The 18,387-nt window shown below is 48.7% G+C and overlaps 1 protein-coding gene across 1 annotated transcript in view; it reads left to right on the top strand.

Moving 5' to 3' along the window:
- The first annotated feature begins 1,030 nt into the window (after nt 1-1,030).
- kif7 (kinesin family member 7) overlaps nt 1,031-18,387 on the top strand; it is a 49,439-nt gene continuing 32,082 nt past the window's right edge. The window contains exons 1-5 of the mRNA XM_055661543.1: nt 1,031-1,132; nt 3,432-3,836; nt 6,694-6,894; nt 8,617-9,539; nt 12,090-12,230. Coding sequence (XP_055517518.1) covers nt 1,057-1,132; nt 3,432-3,836; nt 6,694-6,894; nt 8,617-9,539; nt 12,090-12,230 — 1,746 coding nt within the window. The 5' untranslated portion in view covers nt 1,031-1,056. The remainder of the gene's footprint in view (nt 1,133-3,431; nt 3,837-6,693; nt 6,895-8,616; nt 9,540-12,089; nt 12,231-18,387) is intronic.

Genomic DNA, 18,387 nt, shown 5'->3' with positions numbered 1-18,387 from the left:
TCCCTACTGTGTAGGATAGAACTGGTGAACTGGGGACTGAAGAAGGGTTTCGACCCGAAACGTTACCTATTTCCTTCGCTCCATAGATGCTGCTGCACCTGCTGCTCTCCAGCATTTTTGTGTACCTTAGAACTGGTGATAGCTGGTCAGCGCGGACTCGGTGGGCCGAAGGGCATGTTTCCGCGCTGTATCTCTATCTGTTTTGGGTCGAGATCTTGCTTCTGATTGATTGTTGTGGAGGCGGGGGGGGGGGGGGGGTGTAACTAGAAGAATGGAGGGGCACAACAAAGCCCACAGGTCAATACAGCTGAGGAGGGTTATTTGATCCCAGCAATGAGTAAGCTAACCTATGATCAGCGTTTGATGGCACTGGGCCTGTACTCGCTGGATTTTTGAAGAATGAGGGGGAACCTCATTGAAACCTACAGAATAGTGAAAGGTAGACAAATTGCTGGAGAAACTCAGCGGGTGCGGCAGCATCTATGGAGCGAAGGAAATAGGCAATGTTCAGGTCGAAACCCTTCTTCAGAATAGTGAAAGGCTTGGATAGAGTGGATGCTTCCACTAGTGGGAGAGTCTAGGACTCGAGAATTAAAGGATGTTCTTTTAGGGAGGATGAGGAGGATTTTTTTTTAGTCAGAGGGAGGTGAATTTGTGACATTCTAGAAGGCAGGAGAATGGGGTGAGGAGGGAGGGATAGATCAGACATGATTGAGTGGTCGAGTAGACTTGATGGGCTGAATGGCCTCATTCTGCTCCCTTGTGTTCTTTTGAATTTATGACAGACAGGTTGTGGGAAAAGGCCAGAGATGGAAAGGATGAAAGGAATGAGACAAAGGGAGAGAAGAGTTGTGAATTATGAAGCTCGAGGAAGGAATGCAGGTGGAAGGGGAGCGGGATGGGAGAAGTGGGTGCAAGTTCAGGGCGGCAGCGGCAGCGGCGGGGTGAGGGGGTTTGGTAGTTACCGAACCATGTAGGAGGGCACAGCTTCTTTTAGACGGAACGCAGTGATCCCTCCTCAGCCCAACTTCCCCGCCTCTTCCGTCGCGGGGGCTGATGTGTTTCCGGCGCCGACTGTCCCGATCCCGGCCCGGATTGCGGCCTCTGCCCGCGGACACCCCCACCCCTCCCGGTCAGTCGTGTTTCTATCGAGCGTCTCCGGGTCTCTGGCGGCGGCGGCCCGCTCCCCTCCCCTCCCCCGGCTCCGTCACCACCTCGCCGGTGCGCTCTCGCCCCCCATCCCCAGCTCCCCCCCCACTCCTCCCCCCCCCTCCCTCCCCCCCCCCTCCCTCCCCCCCCTCGCCCCCCTCCCTCTCTCTCCCCCCCCTCTCCCCCCCCGCTCTCTCTCTCCCCTCCCTCCCCCCCCCCTCCTCTCTCCCCCCCTCTCGCTCCCCCCCCTCTCTCTCCCCCCCCTCTCTCTCCCTCTTCTCCCCCCTCTCTCTCCCCCCCCCTCTCTCCCCCCCTCTCTCTCTCTCTCCCCCTCCCTCTCTCCCCCTCTCTCTCCCCCCCCCTCTCCCCCCCCCCCCCCCCCCTCTCTCCCCCCCCCCCCCTCCCTCCCTCTCTCCCCCCCTCTCTCCCCCCCCCTCCCCCCCTCCCCCCCCCCCCTCTCCCCCCCCCCCCCCCCCCCCTCTCTCTCCCCCCCCCCTCTCTCCCCCCCCCCCTCCCCCTCCTCCCCCCCCCCATACTCTCTCTCCCCCCCCCTCTCTCTCTCTCTCTCTCTCCCCCCCCTCTCTCTCCCCCTCCCCCCTCTCCCCCTCCCTCCCTCCTTCTCCCTCCCCCCCCCTCTCCCCCCCTCTCTCTCCCCCCCTCTCTCTCCCCCCCCCCCTCTCTCTCCCCCCCCCCTCTCTCCCCCCCCTCTCCCCCCCCCCTCTCTCCCCCCCTCTCTCTCTCGCTCTCTCTCCTCCTCTCTCTCTCTCTCTCTCTCTTTCTCCCCCCCTCCCTCCCCCCCCTCCTCTCTCTCTCCCCCCCCTCTCTCCCCCCCCCCCCTCTCTCCCCCCCCTCTCTCTGTCCCCCCCCTCTCTCCCCCCCCCCCCTCTCCTCTCTCCCCCCCCTCCCCCCCCCCCCCCCTCTCCCCCCCCCTCTCCCCTCCACACACTCTCCCCCCCCCCCTCCTCTCTCTCCTCCCCCCCCTCCCTCCCTTCCCTCTCCTCCCCCCCCCTGTTCCTACTCTCCACTTTCATCTGCCCCCCCCCCCTCTCTCCCCCTCTCCCCCCCCCTCTCTCTCCCCCTCCCCTCTCTCTCTCTCTCTCTCCTCCCTCCTCTCTCTCTCCCTCCTCTCTCTCCCCCCCTCTCTCTCTCCCCCCCCCCTCTCTCCCCTCATTGTTTGATGACAAGCCCAGACCTTTCAGCAGAGGAATAAAACATGGTTTTAGAATGAATTTTCACAGTGACAAAAGTTGAAGTGAAATAGTTCACGTTCAGTAATTTTTCACAGTGTGTGTCTGCCTATGACAATGAATTGCATTGTGTTTGTTTGTGCCTTCATTAATATTTCAGGGGGTGGCACAGTGTTACAGCAGTAGAGTTGCTTCCTTACTGTGCTAGAGACCCAGAGTTGTTCTTGACTACAGGTGTTGTTTATACAGAGTTTGTAAGTTCTCCCTGTGACCAAGTGGGTTTTCTCCGGGTGCTCCAGTTGCCTCCCACAGTTCAAAGACATACAAGTTTGTATGTTAATCAGCTTCTGTACATTGACCGTATTGCGTAGGATAGAACTAGTGTGCAGGGATTGCTGCTCGGCGCAAACTCGGTGGACCAAATGGCCTGTTTCATGCTGTATCTCTAAACTAAATTAAACTCATCTAAATTTAATGAGATTATAATATAATTTGACCCAGTGAGATCATTGAATGGTGGATTGTTTTGGTGGAATAATCATTCCTTTTTAACTGCTATTTCATATTTGCATCAGAAGTACTGTCACTTAAGTTAGATCCGCTGACATCCCACATCTCTGACAGATCTTTGTGGTAAGCATAACTGCAGAAGGTAGTTTTTTTTCTTTAAAGACTATGTCATTTAGTTTAGCGATACAGTGCGGAAACAGGCCCTTCGGCCCACCGAGTCCATGCCGACCAGCAATCCACTTGCACTAACCTACACACTATCGACCAAAGCTAAATTAACCTCCAAACCTGTACGTTTTTGGGGTGTGGGGGGAAGTTGGAGCACCCGGGAAAAACCCACGTAGTCACAGGGAGATCATGCAAACTCTGTACAGACAGCACTTGTAGTCACTTTTGAATTCAGGTCTCTAGCGCTGTAAGGCAACACCTCTACTACTGCAATACCGTGCAGCCCCTGGTATGCTGTAGTCTTCATTAAGTTCTGAAGATGATGCCAAACACCTTTTGGTTCATCCTCGAGCTATAATGTTTCAACAGTGTGTTAAATTCTATGTTATGGAAGACAATGTTCACTCTCTTCCACAGCGCTCCAGCTCAATATTGTCGGGGATTTGGTTGTTCGGAGAGTTCACCGCTTGAAGGGACAACTTTGGGCTGCAGACATGCCTCCAAAATCGAGTGGCTCCACAAAGACTGAAGAATCCGCAGTGAAGGTGGCAGTTCGGGTGAGGCAGCTGCTGCCCAAGGAGCTACTCCACAGACATCGGTCCTGTGTCCATGTTGACCTCGACACGCAGCAGCTTACCCTAGGGCATAACCGACATTTTCACTTTGATGTGATCTTTGACCAGAATTCCACCCAGGAGGACGTGTATACAAGCTGCGTGGAGCCGCTTGTGACAGCTTTTTTTGCGGGTTTCAATGCCACAGTGTTTGCCTATGGACAGACTGGATCAGGCAAAACCTACACCGTTGGGGGATCGTACATATGTAAGTGAAGTAGGAGTCAGCTCTTTGACATTGTCAGCAGTTCTCCACTAAAAATTGTCTTGTTTGTTTGCATGCAAGAGGCTGAGCTACGCAGATTGAAAGGATGCTATATTTGAACTTCACTTGCTCCTATTATCTCGCTGAAATGGTTCCGCAGGATTTATTTTAATGCTAGAGAGAGGGCGAGGTCTGTCAAAATTCTTGCTGTCCATTACAAACCAGCTTGTTCCATGTCAGAAAATGATCGTGGTGAATATTTATAGCTCAGTCACCACCAAATCATTTCTGAAAATCAGTGGTGCAGCGGTAGAATTGCTGCCTTAGACCCAGCACCAGGGAACCATGTTCGATCCTGACCACGGGTGCTGTTGGTACGGAGTTCGTACGTTCTCCCCGTGACCTCCGTGGGTTATCCCCAGGTGCCCCGGTTTCCTCCCACACTACAAAGATGTACAGGTTTCTAGCTAAATTGGTTTTGGTAAAAGTGTCTCTTGCGTGTGTAGGATACAATTACGTTCTGCAAGTTTCCACGACATTTATTCCACAGAACAACAAATCGGAATCTCCAGTAAAACGGGCATCTGTGAAGCCCCCTCAGCCATTTTGTGTGCTAGCCTGAAACAAAGCGCGTGATTGGCCAACTGGCAGACAAATCAATGTTAAACGTGCTTTGATTGGACTAAAAATTACACGAAAATTTTCCGGTTTTTCTCTAATTTAATAAAAATGTGCAAGTCTTCTTCATATCGAGTTTCAGGGGTGATTTATATAATTTTTTTTACACAATATGTGAAAATTTCATGTAGTTTGGTGACTTGGGTCACAAAATCCCATTTCTAGACACATTTTTGATGCTCGGCCCATAGCCTATCTGTGACAAAGAATTCCACAGATTCGCCACCCTCTGGCTCAAGAAATTCCTCCTAATCTCTTTCCTAAAAGAATGTCTTTTTATTCTGCGGCTATGCCCTCTGGCCCTAGACTCACCCACTAGTGGAAACATCTTCTCCATGTCCACTCTACCCAGGCCTTTTGCTGTTGGGTAGGTTTCAATGAGGACCCCATCCTTCTAAACTGCAGCGAGTACAGGCCCAGTGCCATCAAACACTCACCATATGTTCACCTGCTGATTCCTGGGATCATTCTTATAAACCTCCTCTGGGCCCTCCAACACCAGCACATCCTTCCTCAGATGTGGGGGCCATCCTTCTTGTGTATGGGGTGCACAGCCTAAAGTTGTAGGACCACTTGTTCTATTTGATCTTATTTGATTGTGCATTTGTTGATTGCATTTGTCGAAACAGGGCGGACCACGTGAAGGTTGCAAACTTCCACCCCAGAGGAGGGGTTTCTGATTTCATTATTTACGGCTATTTCTGATTTCATTATTTCCGGCTACACCAGACCTTAATATCACACACCATTTCTGATTTCTGATGTAGTTACTTCCGGATCTCTGCCCTCTAAAGCCTCCAACCTTATAGTTCCCCAGCCCCGCACGGCCCGATTTTATCTTCTCCCCAAAATCCACAAACAGAACTGCCTTGCAGACCCATTGTTTCTGCTTGTTCATGTCCCACTGAATTAATTTCCACATACCTCAACTCCATCCTATCCCCCCTGGTCCAATCCCTCCCCATCTATGACCTAGTCCCCACACACGCTCCTCGTCTCTTCACTGACTTCCGTTTTCCAGGCCCCCACTCCCTCATCTTTACTATGGATGTCCAGTCACTCTACATCTCTTCCATCATAGATGAGGCTCGATATCCCGCAGCTCTGCCCTTGCTCCCTCTCCCCCCCCCCATTTGTAACAAGGACAGAGTCCTCCTTGTCCTCACCTTCCACCCCATCAGCTGTCACATACAGCATATAATCCTCCAACACTTTGCCACCTCCCAACAGGATCCCACCACTGGCCACATCTTCCCATCTCCACCCCTTTCTGCTTTCCGTAGAGACCGTTCCCTCCGCAACTCCCTGGTCAACTCGTTCCTTCCCACCCAAACCACCCCCTCCCCAGGTACTTTCCCCAGCAACCGCAGGAGATGCAACACTTGTCCCTTTACCTGGCACCAGCGCCACCGGAAGTACAACACTTGTCCCTTTACCTCCCCCGACTCCATCCAAGGACCCCGACAGTCGTTTCAGGTGAGGCAGAGGTTCCATTGCACCTCCTCCGATCTCATCTACTGTATCCGCTGTTCCAGGTTTCAACTCCTGTACATCGGCAAGACCAAGCGCAGGCTCGGCGATCATTTCGCTGAACGCCTCCACTCAGTCCGCGTTAACCTACCTGATCTCCCGGTTTGTTCAGCACTTTAACGCCCCCTCCCATTCCCAATCTGATCTTTCTGTCCTGGGCCTCCTCCATTGTCAGAGTGAGGTCCAGTGCAAATCGGAGGAACAGCATCTCATATTTCGCTTGGGCAGCTTACACCCCAGCGGTATGAACATTGACTTCCCCAACTTCAAATAGCCCTTGCTTTCCCTCTCTCTCCATCCCCTCCCCATTCCCAGTTCTTCCACCAGCCTTACTGTCTCCGACTACATTCAACCTCTGACCCGCCCACTCTCCTGATATCAGTCTGAAGAAGGGTCACGACCAGAAACATCACCCATTCCTTCTCTCCAGAGATGTCGCCTGTCCCGCTGAGTTTCTCCAACAATTTGTGTCTACTCTGGATCAAGCAGATTGTTCTACTATTTTCAAAGACAGTTCAGAACTAAGTCAGACATGGTTATGAGGAGCAATGTTGCAAAATAGGTAGACTTGGCATGTTCTGTTGCTCTTCAGTGAATGAGGTATTCAGTGTTAGGTAAAGATTATGGATATGAATCTCTTCTTTCTCCCCAGCTTCTGTGATTGAGGAAGATCAGGGGATCATACCCCGTGCTTTGGCTGAGATATTTAAGCTGATCGATGAGAACGATGCAGTGGATCACACCGTTAAGGTGTCGTACCTTGAAGTATACAAAGAAGAATTCAAAGATCTGCTGGAGGTGGAGACGGCAAGCAAGGACATACGCACTCGAGAGGATGACAAAGGAAACACAGGTCTCTCAGTTCATATTCAAAAATCAAATGGCTCTTCTTTTAAATTGTGCTGCTTTAGCTGAAGAATTTTGGATTCAGGAGGCAAGTAAAGTTTACTAAGAGAACAAAGAAGACTTTGCAGTCAGTAGCAGTTTTGCCACTGAATTTAATGCAAACAAAATAGTCTTCTCCAAAGTGCTTTTTGTACCGCAGCACAATGGCGCACTGGTAGGGCTGCAGCGACCCAGATTCGATCCTGACTATGGCTGTTGTTTGTAACAGTTTATACGTACTCCCTGTGACCGCCTGGGGTTTCTCCGCCTGCTCCGGTTTCCTCCCACAATCCAAAGATGGGCATGGTTGTTGGTTAATTAGCTTCTGTAAATTGTCCCGAATGTGTAGGATGGAACTAGTGTAAGGGTGATCGCTGGTCGGTGAGGACTCAGTAGGCCGAAGGGCATGTTTCCACAATCTATCTCCAAATTAAACTAAGCCAGAAACACAAGGTAAAGCTAGAAAGATCCTTTTTGCGTAAAGCCTTTTGTCGACAGACAAAATTATGCAGATGGAACCTCAGTTCTCCTCAGCCACAAAGAGGAAAAGCTGATAGACGACGTGTTCTATAGAACTGTCTGTAAGTGAGTTTCTGAATCATTTACAAATATTTAATAGAATTTCCAACTTTGCAAAAATATATACAAAACACTAGATCAAAGTTTAAAATATTAGTACACTCAAAAAAAGAGTAATCATACTTAGAAATATTCCCTTCAATTCATTGTCGACACTCTCTATCAATCAACTATTTATATGAATCACGGACTCTGGTTCAATCCTGACCTTGGGTGCTGTCTGTGGAGTTTGTGTGTTCATCCTGTGACCAATAGTTTCCTTCAGGTGCTGCAGTATCTTCCCACATCGCAAAGATGCAAGTTTGTAGGTTAATTGACCTCTGTATATGGCCGCTAGTTTAGTGTAGTTTAGAGATACAGCACAAATAAAGGCCCTTCGGCCCATCGGCCCACATGGAGGTACTTTCTACTTGGAGGTTTTGCATGGTCTTTGGAAAGATTCTTGGCATCATGTTCGGCACAGACATGTGGGCCTAAGGGTCTGTTTTTGTGCTGTAGTTATGTCTTCCATGTTCTATTCCTTGCTTGACTGGTGCAAAACGTTCACAACTTTTCACCCCTTCTCTGAACTTTACTGGAGCGCTGTATTGATAAAAACCTTAGTTTCTCATTCCATACACAATTGAGTAGATCGGGTAAACACTGAGTCTCTTGCCCATAGGGGAATCGATAACCAGAGGAAATAGGTTTGTGAGAGGGTGGGGGGAAGATTTAATAAGAACCTGATGCATCACTTTTTCACACTTAAGGGTGGCGGGTGTATGGAACGAGCTGCCGGGGGAGGTAGTTGAGGCAGGTGCTGTTGCATCGTTTAAGAAACATTTTGACAGGTACATGGATAGGATAGATTTAGAGGAATATGGGCCAAACGCAGGCAGGTGGGTCTAGTGTGGTTGAGACATGTTGGTGGGTGTGGGCAAATTGGGCAGATGGGCTTGTTTCCAAGCTGTGTGACTATGAAGTCACACACGGCTGCTGTCCATTAAGCAGGGTAACGCACTAAAGCTGATAGTTTCACTTGGATTTTTCCACCATGCAGAAATCCATCAATGATTACGTTTCCTGAGAGGCCACTGCTTTATCTTTTTGTTGATCCCTCTGTTGTTTCCAGTGCTCTGTGGTGTCAAGGAATGCGACGTGGAAGGTTTGGATGAGGCTCTGAGCCTGCTGGAGATCGGGAACAGTGCTAAGCACACGGGTGCCACCCAGGTCAACCTACACTCCAGCCGCTCCCACACCATCTTTACCGTCACCATGGAGCAGAGGCGAGGCGTTGGCCGGGTCACTCGGCTGGCAGCCGCCGCTGGAGACCGATTAAACTCGGCGCAGGTGATAAGCTCAAAGTTCCACTTCGTGGACCTGGCCGGCTCCGAGCGCATTATTAAGACTGGCAACACTGGGGAACGCTTGAAAGAATCCATTCAGATCAACAGTGGATTGTTGGCACTGGGGAATGTCATCACTGTGCTGGGCGATCCTAAAAGGAAAGGGTCTCACGTTCCTTATCGGGATTCCAAGATTACCAGAATCTTGAAAGACTCGCTTGGCGGGAATGCAAAAACGGTCATGATTACCTGCATCGGCCCATCTTCCTTAAACTTTGATGAGAATTTAAACTCTTTGAATTATGCCAAAAGAGCCCAGAACATTAAAAACCAGGTTGTGATAAACTGCAAGAAGGAGGTGGACCGTAACAGTGAGCTGGACCTACAGATCAGAACCTTGCACGGGGCTCTGAAACACGGCCAGCGCGAGGCAGCGGCCAAGAGCTTCCCGCAGTCGGCTGCGGAAGGTGTAGCTCGACTCCAGGCCGAGAGCTCCCATTACCGAACCTGCACGGATGCTGCCCACCGTATCTTTATGGAGCTGCAGGAGGACAGGAACCTCACGGTAGATCAGGTGCTAAAAATGAAAGAGTGGATGACAATTGTGGAAGACACACGAAGTGAGCTTTCCACCGCCTCCGCCTTGGACAGTGGTATTGAGTGTACGTCCATTGATGAATCCAAGGCTCAGAATGTATCCAAAGCACAGGTATATCTCTAACTGATAGGTGTCATAAAACACTGTTTAAACATATATGGTAACACAACGAACTTCAGATGCCAGTATCTTGAGTAAAACACAAAGTAACTTGGTGGGTCAGACAGCATCTGTGGAAGGAATGGACAGGCAACGTTTCAGATTGAATGAATGAATAAGTTTATTGGTCAAGTATGGACTTGTATTCATTGTTCGGCATGGACTTGTAGGGCCGAGATGGCCTGTTTCCGTGCTGTAATTGTTATATGGTTATTATATGGTTAAGTATGTACACATACAAGGAATTTGCCTTGGTGCTCCGCTCGCAAGCAACAACACAACATACAGTAAACCATTAAGAATTAAAACATAAAAACATTAAGAATAAACATTCTTTCGACTGATTGTAGTAAGGGAGAAACATGGCCTATCTATGTTCCCTCTGAAGAACAGTCCCAACCTGAAAAGTCACCTATCCATATTCTCCAGGGATGCTGCCTGAGCTGCTGAGTTGCTCCAACACTCTGTGTCTTTCTCCTCAGATACTGCCTGACCCACTGAGTTGCTCCAGCATTTTGTATGTTAAGCATACGTTATAAAATTGGCACAAATATCTTATTTTACTTTTCTGAAGTAAAATCTTGAGGCTATGAAAGAAGAAGAATTGAGCCTCTAACTTTCCTGATCTGCACAACCTTTCCAGGATTTTCAAATTATTGTTTTCTATAGAAAAAACAAGATTTAAACAAAAAGGAAGGGCGCTGCCTGTAAAATATCCTGCCTGTATAAACACATAATTGAAAGCCAAATGTTGAATTCAAAATGTATTTTAGGTAAAAAATATATATTTTTTGATATTGTAAAAGATTACAGGTGCACACCCTTTTATCCGAAAGCCTTGGGACCAGACACTTTTCGTAAATCAGAATTTTTCGGCTTTCGGAATGGAAGATTTTTAGCGTAGATTTTAATGGCTGGCTCAGTGGTAGAGTGCTCGGCTCGTATCCGCAAGGTCGCGAGGCGCCTCGAAGTTACATCGCGATTTGAGTCTTCAAATTTTTTTCTTGCAAATAGAGAGAATAGGGAGGGTTGGCTGGGATCATTCTCTGCAGATGATCTTAGTGCGGGAGACAAGTGTAGGAGAGGTGTACTGACTGTGTGGGCAGAACTTTGGAAGTGATTGCCCACCATTCTCAAAAGCTGCTGTGTCTCCCTGTCCCTCCAACTCCAGAGGAATCCGCTTCTCGATGGGCCGCTACGGCGACAAGTGGCAGTTCGCCCACAGCCCGAGCTGCGCCCCCTCATCCGCAACCCGGGTTCCTCCGGAGTTGGAGCGGGGCTGGGCTAGAGTTTGCTCGTGAGTCCCTGGGATCTCCGTGCTTGCAGTGGGCCTGGGGGTCGATGTTCCGGTGAGGGGGCGCAGCTCGGGCTGTGGGCGAACTGCCACTTGTCGCTGTAGCGGCGCATCGGGGAGCGGCTTCTGGTGGTCCTGACGTCTCTCAGCTCCTGTCCAGGGGGATGGCCGGAGACGTCAGGACCAACAGGAACCCGCTCCCCGATGTGCCGCTACAGCGACAAGTGGCAGTTCGCCCACAGCCCGAGCTGTGCCCCCTCATCCGCAACCCGGGTTCCTCTGGAGTTGGAGCGGGGCTGGGCTATAGTTGCTGCTGGCTGTGAGTCTATGGGATCTCCGTGCTTGCAGTCGGTGACCCGTTGGTCCTGACATCTCCGGCCACCCCCCTGAAATGGAGCTGAGACTGGGAACTGTACCGTCCTTGCCCCCTCCCTCTGCAACTGCAAACAACCCCACAGTTCCCAGTCTCAGCTCCTGTACAGGGGGGTGGCCGGAAACGTCACAGCCCGAGCCATCAGCTTCTGTCCCTACGGGGACAGCGGAGAGCGTGTTCCTCTGGAATTGGAACGGGGCTGGGCTGCTGCTGGCTGTGGGTCTCTGGGTTCTCCGTGCTTGCAGTGGGCCTGGGGGTCGGTGTCCCGTTGGTCCTGACGTCTCCGGTGACTGGCACTGGCTCCAACGTGAAGACAGTGCAAAGCCCCCGCGCCGGTGCAATGCGCGGGGATCTGGGGAGGGAAGGGGTCACACACATGGCCGGGAAGCAGAGGGGTGTAGGTGGGGTGAAACTGAAGGGAGCGACAATTTGCTGCTGCCTGCACGCTGAGTTAAAAAGTTCCCACGCAAGACTCACGATACACTGTGTATCGTGAGTCTACCGTGGGAACTTTTTAACTCAGCGGGCAGGCAGCAGCAGATTGTCAATTATTAACCCTCCCGCGCAATATACCCTCACCTTCTCTTTTATGAATGGGGATTTAGTTCCCCTTTCTTCGAGGACCGACCGGAGGTTCCGCTGTCACCTCTGCAGGCCGCCCTCGGTGAACGTTTTCAAGGACCTTCAAGGACTGAAAAAATGTCCGCTATTCGGAGGTTTTCGTTATTTGGATCTTCGGATAAAAGGTTGTGCACCTGTATTAGGCTTATTCGGAATGACTAGAGGCACTTTATCTGTGATGGATGTCTATTATGATTTTGTTTATTTCTCTCAGGGTAAAACAGAATTTGGCAACAAATCTAAAGAGCAGAAGCAGCTCGTGCCAAAACTGCAGGCACAGGTTCAGAGGCTGGAGGAAGAGAACAGAGATTTCCTTGCAGCCCTTGAGGATGCCATGGAACGGTTTAAGCAACAGGTGAGGACAGATGCAAATATGTTCCGTAAGAAGGTTCTCGACCCGAAACCAAATTCCTTCTATCCAGAGGGTTCGCCTGTCCCGCTGAGTTACTCCAGCATTTTGTGCCTATGTTCCGTAAGGGACCTGAATAACACAGCTCAACCAAGACCAGCAGAAGCACAGAGCTGGCTTGTACTCATGAAGTCATACAGCACGGAAACAGGCCCTTTGGCCCAACTTGCTGACCAAGATGCCCCATATACACCAGTCCCACCTGCCCGTGTTTGGCCCATATCCCTCTAAACCTTTCCTATCTATATACCTGTCCAAATGCATTTTAAATGTTGTTATAGTACCTGCCTCCTCTGGAAGCTCGTTCCATATAACCACCACCCTTTGTGTGAAAAAGTTACTCTTCAGGTTCCTATTAAATCTTTCCCCTCTCACCTTAAACCTATGTCCAGTGGTTCTTGATTCCCCTATACTGGGTAAAAGACTGTATTAGTTAATTCCCGGGATGGCGGGTTAACACAAGGTTAATTCCTGGGATGGCGGGACTGTCATATGCTGAGAGAATGGAGCGGCTGGGCTTGTATACTCTGGAATTTAGAAGGATGAGAGGGGATCTCTTTGAAATATATAAGATTTTACTTCGGAGTCACGTGAGTGACTACGTGAAGAAGGGCCGCCCGTCTGCGTGCGCGTCATTACGTCTGAACGCAACGCGCACGACGGACAGGCAGAGGCACTGCATCCTCCCAGCCGTCGGGATGGGCAGGTAAGGAAAGTTGAACTACTTACCTGCGTTCTTTCGGGCTTGAAGCTTTTTGTAGTTTCAGAGCCCAGATGTCGAGGAGACGGTCCGCGGGGAAGTCGGCTGCCGAAGACCGCAGCATTCCCAGTAGCGGGCGACGGTCTTGTTCCCGACATTACCGCCGGCAGCAGCCGGCAGGAGGTGACTTGGTGCAGGAGGAGGAGCCCCGTGGTGGTCTTGCGGGACGTAAAAACCACCCGCAAGTCTGACCAACCCGTTGACTCAGATGAGTCCGGGGAAGAGGGATACCCTCCCTCAACGGAGAGCGTCTGAGGACGACTCTCCCACTGGGAGCAACTTATGGAGAAGTTGCTCCAACAATGATCTGCTCCGAAAGAGGGAGCAGTATCAGCACGGGCCTCTACAGCAGGCCGTGCCAGCAGCCTCACACATGGGGAAAACAAAACGAAAGCCCGCAAACAAGTCGGGCCAGGAGGATCCCGGATGGAGAGGATAACCTCCTTCATGTGTAACGTCTTTAAACGTCCAAAACCCACATGGAGCACCTGATGGGGAGGTGCTCCACAATGATATACTCCAAAGGAGGGAGTTATCAGCCCGGGTATTATGGAGAACCCGCAGGCAGCAGCACCTGTTTCAGGGCTGCACAAATGTCTCCTGCTCTGAGGAGAGGAGCATCCACGGTCAGTTTCAGTCTGACCCAAAGCAAGAACCTCATTTAGGTTCGCTGGAGGGGCCATGTCAGCGCAGGTATCCACAGGGGCCTGCGGCAGCACCTGTTTTCAGGGCTGCCTACAAATCTCACTCTCAGTGGAAGGGAGTGCGAGTGATCAGTAGGTAACTGATCTCGAATCTAAAGTATGAACATACTGAAGCACATGCATATGGCCTCAAGAGCCAGCAGTTGGCAGAATATCCGCACGCTACAAGTGCCGGCAAGGGAACAGCGCTATCAGGCTGACTTTGGAGAAACTAGCCGCCGAATCCTCTCTCATGTAAGACCAGAAGAAGGAAGCAAAAGCTGTCGGACCAATCAAGGTATCAACGACAAGCAAACTTCATCAGTATGCGACAACACACCCCACACCTCCATAGGGGGTAAGCGGTTCACTGAAGCCGGTGGTAGCTTGAAAGCTGGGCACGGAAATATGATCAGTCGTCTTTCGAGGCTGACTCAGAATTATGGCCAGAATTGTCTTACAAGGCAGGCTCAGTATGATGAGGTTTTTCAGACCAAGGCCCAAGCAGAGGTCAGGAGAAACATGGAATCCACACTCCCTACCAGTCCTACTCCCAATCAAGGAGAGAAAAGGAACCCGCATCAGGGGCCTTTGGGCTTACCACAAGACCACCGGTAGCCATGGAGGTAGGTGGGTCTGGGTTTACTGAAACAAGGGATTGTGGACCAGTTACATGTTGGTAATTTTACTCTTGTGTTTTTGTTCAAAATGACAATAACATGAATTTCAGATCTGGTTTTAGAAAACAGATAATAACATGTGATTATTTTTACTGCACAACATACATAGGTTCCAAGCAGACTTCAAACTCGGACTGGAGTTGTCTTCAAGGCAGGCCCAGTATTTTGGGCAGGATTGCCTTTCAGGACAGGTAACAGATGGAGGATGTCACTTCATCCAGGTTTAAAGATGAAGGTTTAAAAAACTCATTTGTGCATTACAGACTTTCAGAACTGTAAATTTTTGTTACGGTCTAAAAACTGTTTTATTGGAGCTTCCTATAAAACGGTCACATGGCATGCATCGACCTCAAAGATGCATACTATTCGGTGTCTATTCACTAAGAGCAGGAGATATTTGAAGTTTAACTGGATGGCATGGCTCTGCCAAATGGGTTGACATCAGCTCCTAGACTATTGACTAAACTACGGAAACCAATTCTGGGTCTACAAAGGTCTCAGAACCACATAGTAATGGCATATTTGGAGGACATTTTCATTTTGGAGTCACCAAGAATTGGCAGAAGCATCAGTCAAAGCAAACCAAAACCCTGTTTGAAAGACTTGGTTACCTCATCCATCCAGTTAAATCAAAATTGACACCTACAAGGGTAATTGATTACCTAGGATTTACTATCAAACACAGTAAATATGTTGGTGACTTTGCCTAGGGGCAAACAACAAGAACAAACAACAGGGCACGGGTCGATAGGAACGCACCCCTTTACAACAAAATTCATGAAGGGAATTTACAATTTAATACCCCGAAGGCCAAGGTACACGAACACATGGGATGTGAGCGTGGTACTAACCCTACTTTGACAGTGGGGACCGCCTATAACTAACCCTGAAGGTGGTATGCTGACAAAGAGTCCAGACACTGCAAAAGTTACGGTTGAACTACATGACCACCAATATGAACAACATAACATTCGTAATCAGGAACCTGATAAAACGGAGCATGCCAGGGATGAAGATCCAGTTCTTGGCATATCCAGAGGACCAACGGTTGTGTGTGTGGTAACATACTAACACCACTATCTGAGAGTTACGGAGAACCTCAGAGGCTCGGAACAATCGGTCCTCATCAGCCATAAAAAACCACGCCAGAAGGTGTCAACTCAAACCATCTCCAGATGGTCAAAGGAGGTAATGGCGGTAGCAGAAGTAAACATTTATATGGTTAAATCTCACTCCACCAGGGCTGCATCTATGTCGGCAGCAAGAGCTATGGACGTGCCCCTTGACGACATCCTAGTGGCTGCAGGATGGACGAATGAAATAACGGTCCACCGGTTTTATAACAAACCCGTAACCGGACTGGGGGTGTTTGCACGTACCATTTTAAGTTCTGCCCCCTAGTTTCCCCCCAAGGTTGGGAGGGGTAACTATTTTTTTTTAACTTTTCTGTCATTTAAAGCAACAGTGTCTTTACTTAACTACGTAATGTCTGAATGCTTTAATGATTACACGCATCCATGGTCAATCCATTCAGTGTGTAACGCCTGGATTCGTAACAGGCGTAAAATCACAGAGCTTGGAAATCTTCACGTAGTCACTCACGTGACTCCGAAGTAAAATAGTAAGATTAAACGAGAACTTACCAATTTGAAGTTCGATCTTGATTTTATGAGGAGTTACGATGAGCGATTACGTGCCCACCGCTCCCACCCTCATACTATCAAGGTCATATGGAAGTTCTAGGTTCTTCACAATCTTACTATTCTCAGGTCTTCTTTTTATCTGTGATTTAACACCGCCGCTTTGAAGATTGACGCAGACGGACGGCCCTTCTTCACGTAATCGCTCATCGTAATTATTCATAAAATGAAGATGAAACTTCAAACTGGTAAGTTCTCGTTTAATCTTACTATTATTAAGGGTTTGGGCACGTTAGAGACAGGAAACATGTTCCCGATGTTGGGTGAGTCCAGTATCAGGGGCCACAGTTTAAGAATAAGGGGGAAGCCATTTAGAACGGAGATGAGGAAACACTTTTTCACACAGAGTTGTGAGTGTGTGGAATTCTCTGCCTCCAGAGGCCGGTCTCTGGATATTTTCAAGAGAGCTTGATTTGGCCCTTAAACATAGCGGAGTCATGGGATATGGGGAAAAGGCAGGAACGGGGTACTGATTATGGATGATCAGCCATGATCACATTGAATGGTGGTGCTGGCTCGAAGGGCCGAATGGCCTACTCCTGCACCTATTATCTATTGTATTTATCTAACTATTCCCCTCTTGATCTATACTTCATAACATCACCTGTCATCCTGCACCTCAAGAAATAAAGTCCCTGCCTGCCCACCCTATAGTTCAGGCCCTCAAGTCACAACAATATCCTCGTAAAACCTCTCTGCACTCTCCATCTTAATAACAATATTTCAGTTCGAAAAGAATGCGCTAAATAATGGTGCAGAAGAAAGCACCAATAACAGAGAAAGGACAAATTTGATAAGCATGTATTAATCATAACTGCTGGATTTGATGTACATAACTGATTATTCTTTTTATCATTTATTGAATGTCCACGGCAGCAATCTAGAAATTAGATCATGTTTGTTTCACTTCAGAAATGTGACCAAGAATTTCTTGTCGTGCAATCTTTCTTTCATGTCTGACACATTTTCTGCTTTAGATAGTCATTGAATTATATTGCAGGGAAACAGGCCCTTTGGCCCAACTCATCAGGGCTACAAATGTGCTCCGTCTAGGCTCGTCCTATTTGCCCGTGTTTGGCCCGTGTCCCTTTAAACCTTTCCTATCTGCGTACCTGTGCACCAATTTGCACCATTTCTCGGGCAAGACTCTCTTTGAACTCTTTTATTGGTGTACATCATTCCTCCCTTTACTCCCGACTGGCTAGAACATTACAAAAGCTTTTCACTGTACCCCAATACATGTGACAATAAACAAACTGAACTGAAACAATTTTTCTGTGGTGTATATGGCCACACAAATCCTTCTCTGTAATTTACTATCCTTTTAAGTGGCACCCAATTTGGATCAACCCATTGACAAGCCTTTTCCCTTGTAAAAGCTGATTTTTGTTGCTCTACAATCCTTGCAGTGTTATTATTTTTGTGGGAATTATGGTTGTGTGTTATTATCAAGACACAAATACTGTTATAGGTTTCAAATGTACACTCGGATATCCGTGATCCATTTCTACTGGCTGCTTGTTAGTTCTGCTCAATGGTCCTTATTACCCATTTTATATATTCTTCCAATATTTATGTAATTTCCTCTTAAATAGTCTAATTGGAAGTGTGTCAGTGTTCAATTGTCAAAGTATTTTTTTAGCCATTACAAAGAATATCGCACAGGAATAGACCCTCCAGCCCACTGTCCATGCCGACATGATGCAAGTTAAACTAATCTCTACCTGCACGTGATCCATATCCCTCCATTTTCTGTATATCCATGTGCCTATCTAAAAGCCCTTAAATATCACAATCCTCAATCACCACCCCTGGCAGAGCAGTCCAGGTACCCACCACTGTCTGTGTAAAAAATAACTTGTCCTGCACATCTCCTGGAAACTTTGCCCCTTTCACATTAAAGCCATGCCCTCTAAGCGTTAACATTTCCACCCTGGAGTGAACAAGGGTCTGATTGTATACCCTATCAATGTCTCTCATAATTTTATAAACTTCTAACAGGTCACCCTTCAGCCTCCAAGGCTCCACAGAAAACAGTTCAAATGGCCAGAAGAAATCAGAGCCAGCAACAGATTACCTCATTAAGGGTTGGTCCCATAATTATGTTGCCAGCTATGATTTATTTACTTTAGTTCAAAGATACAGCGTGAAAACAGGCCCTTCGGCCCACCGAGTGCGCACCAACCAGCGATTCCCGCACATTAACACTATCCTACACACACTAGGGACAATTTACATTTATACCAAGCCAATTAACCTACAAACCTGTATGTCTTTGGA

This window comes from Leucoraja erinacea, chromosome 33 (assembly GCF_028641065.1).
Source record: "Leucoraja erinacea ecotype New England chromosome 33, Leri_hhj_1, whole genome shotgun sequence".
In the NCBI taxonomy this organism is placed as follows: domain Eukaryota; kingdom Metazoa; phylum Chordata; class Chondrichthyes; order Rajiformes; family Rajidae; genus Leucoraja; species Leucoraja erinaceus.
This window is presented reverse-complemented; position numbering and strand designations above follow the sequence as displayed.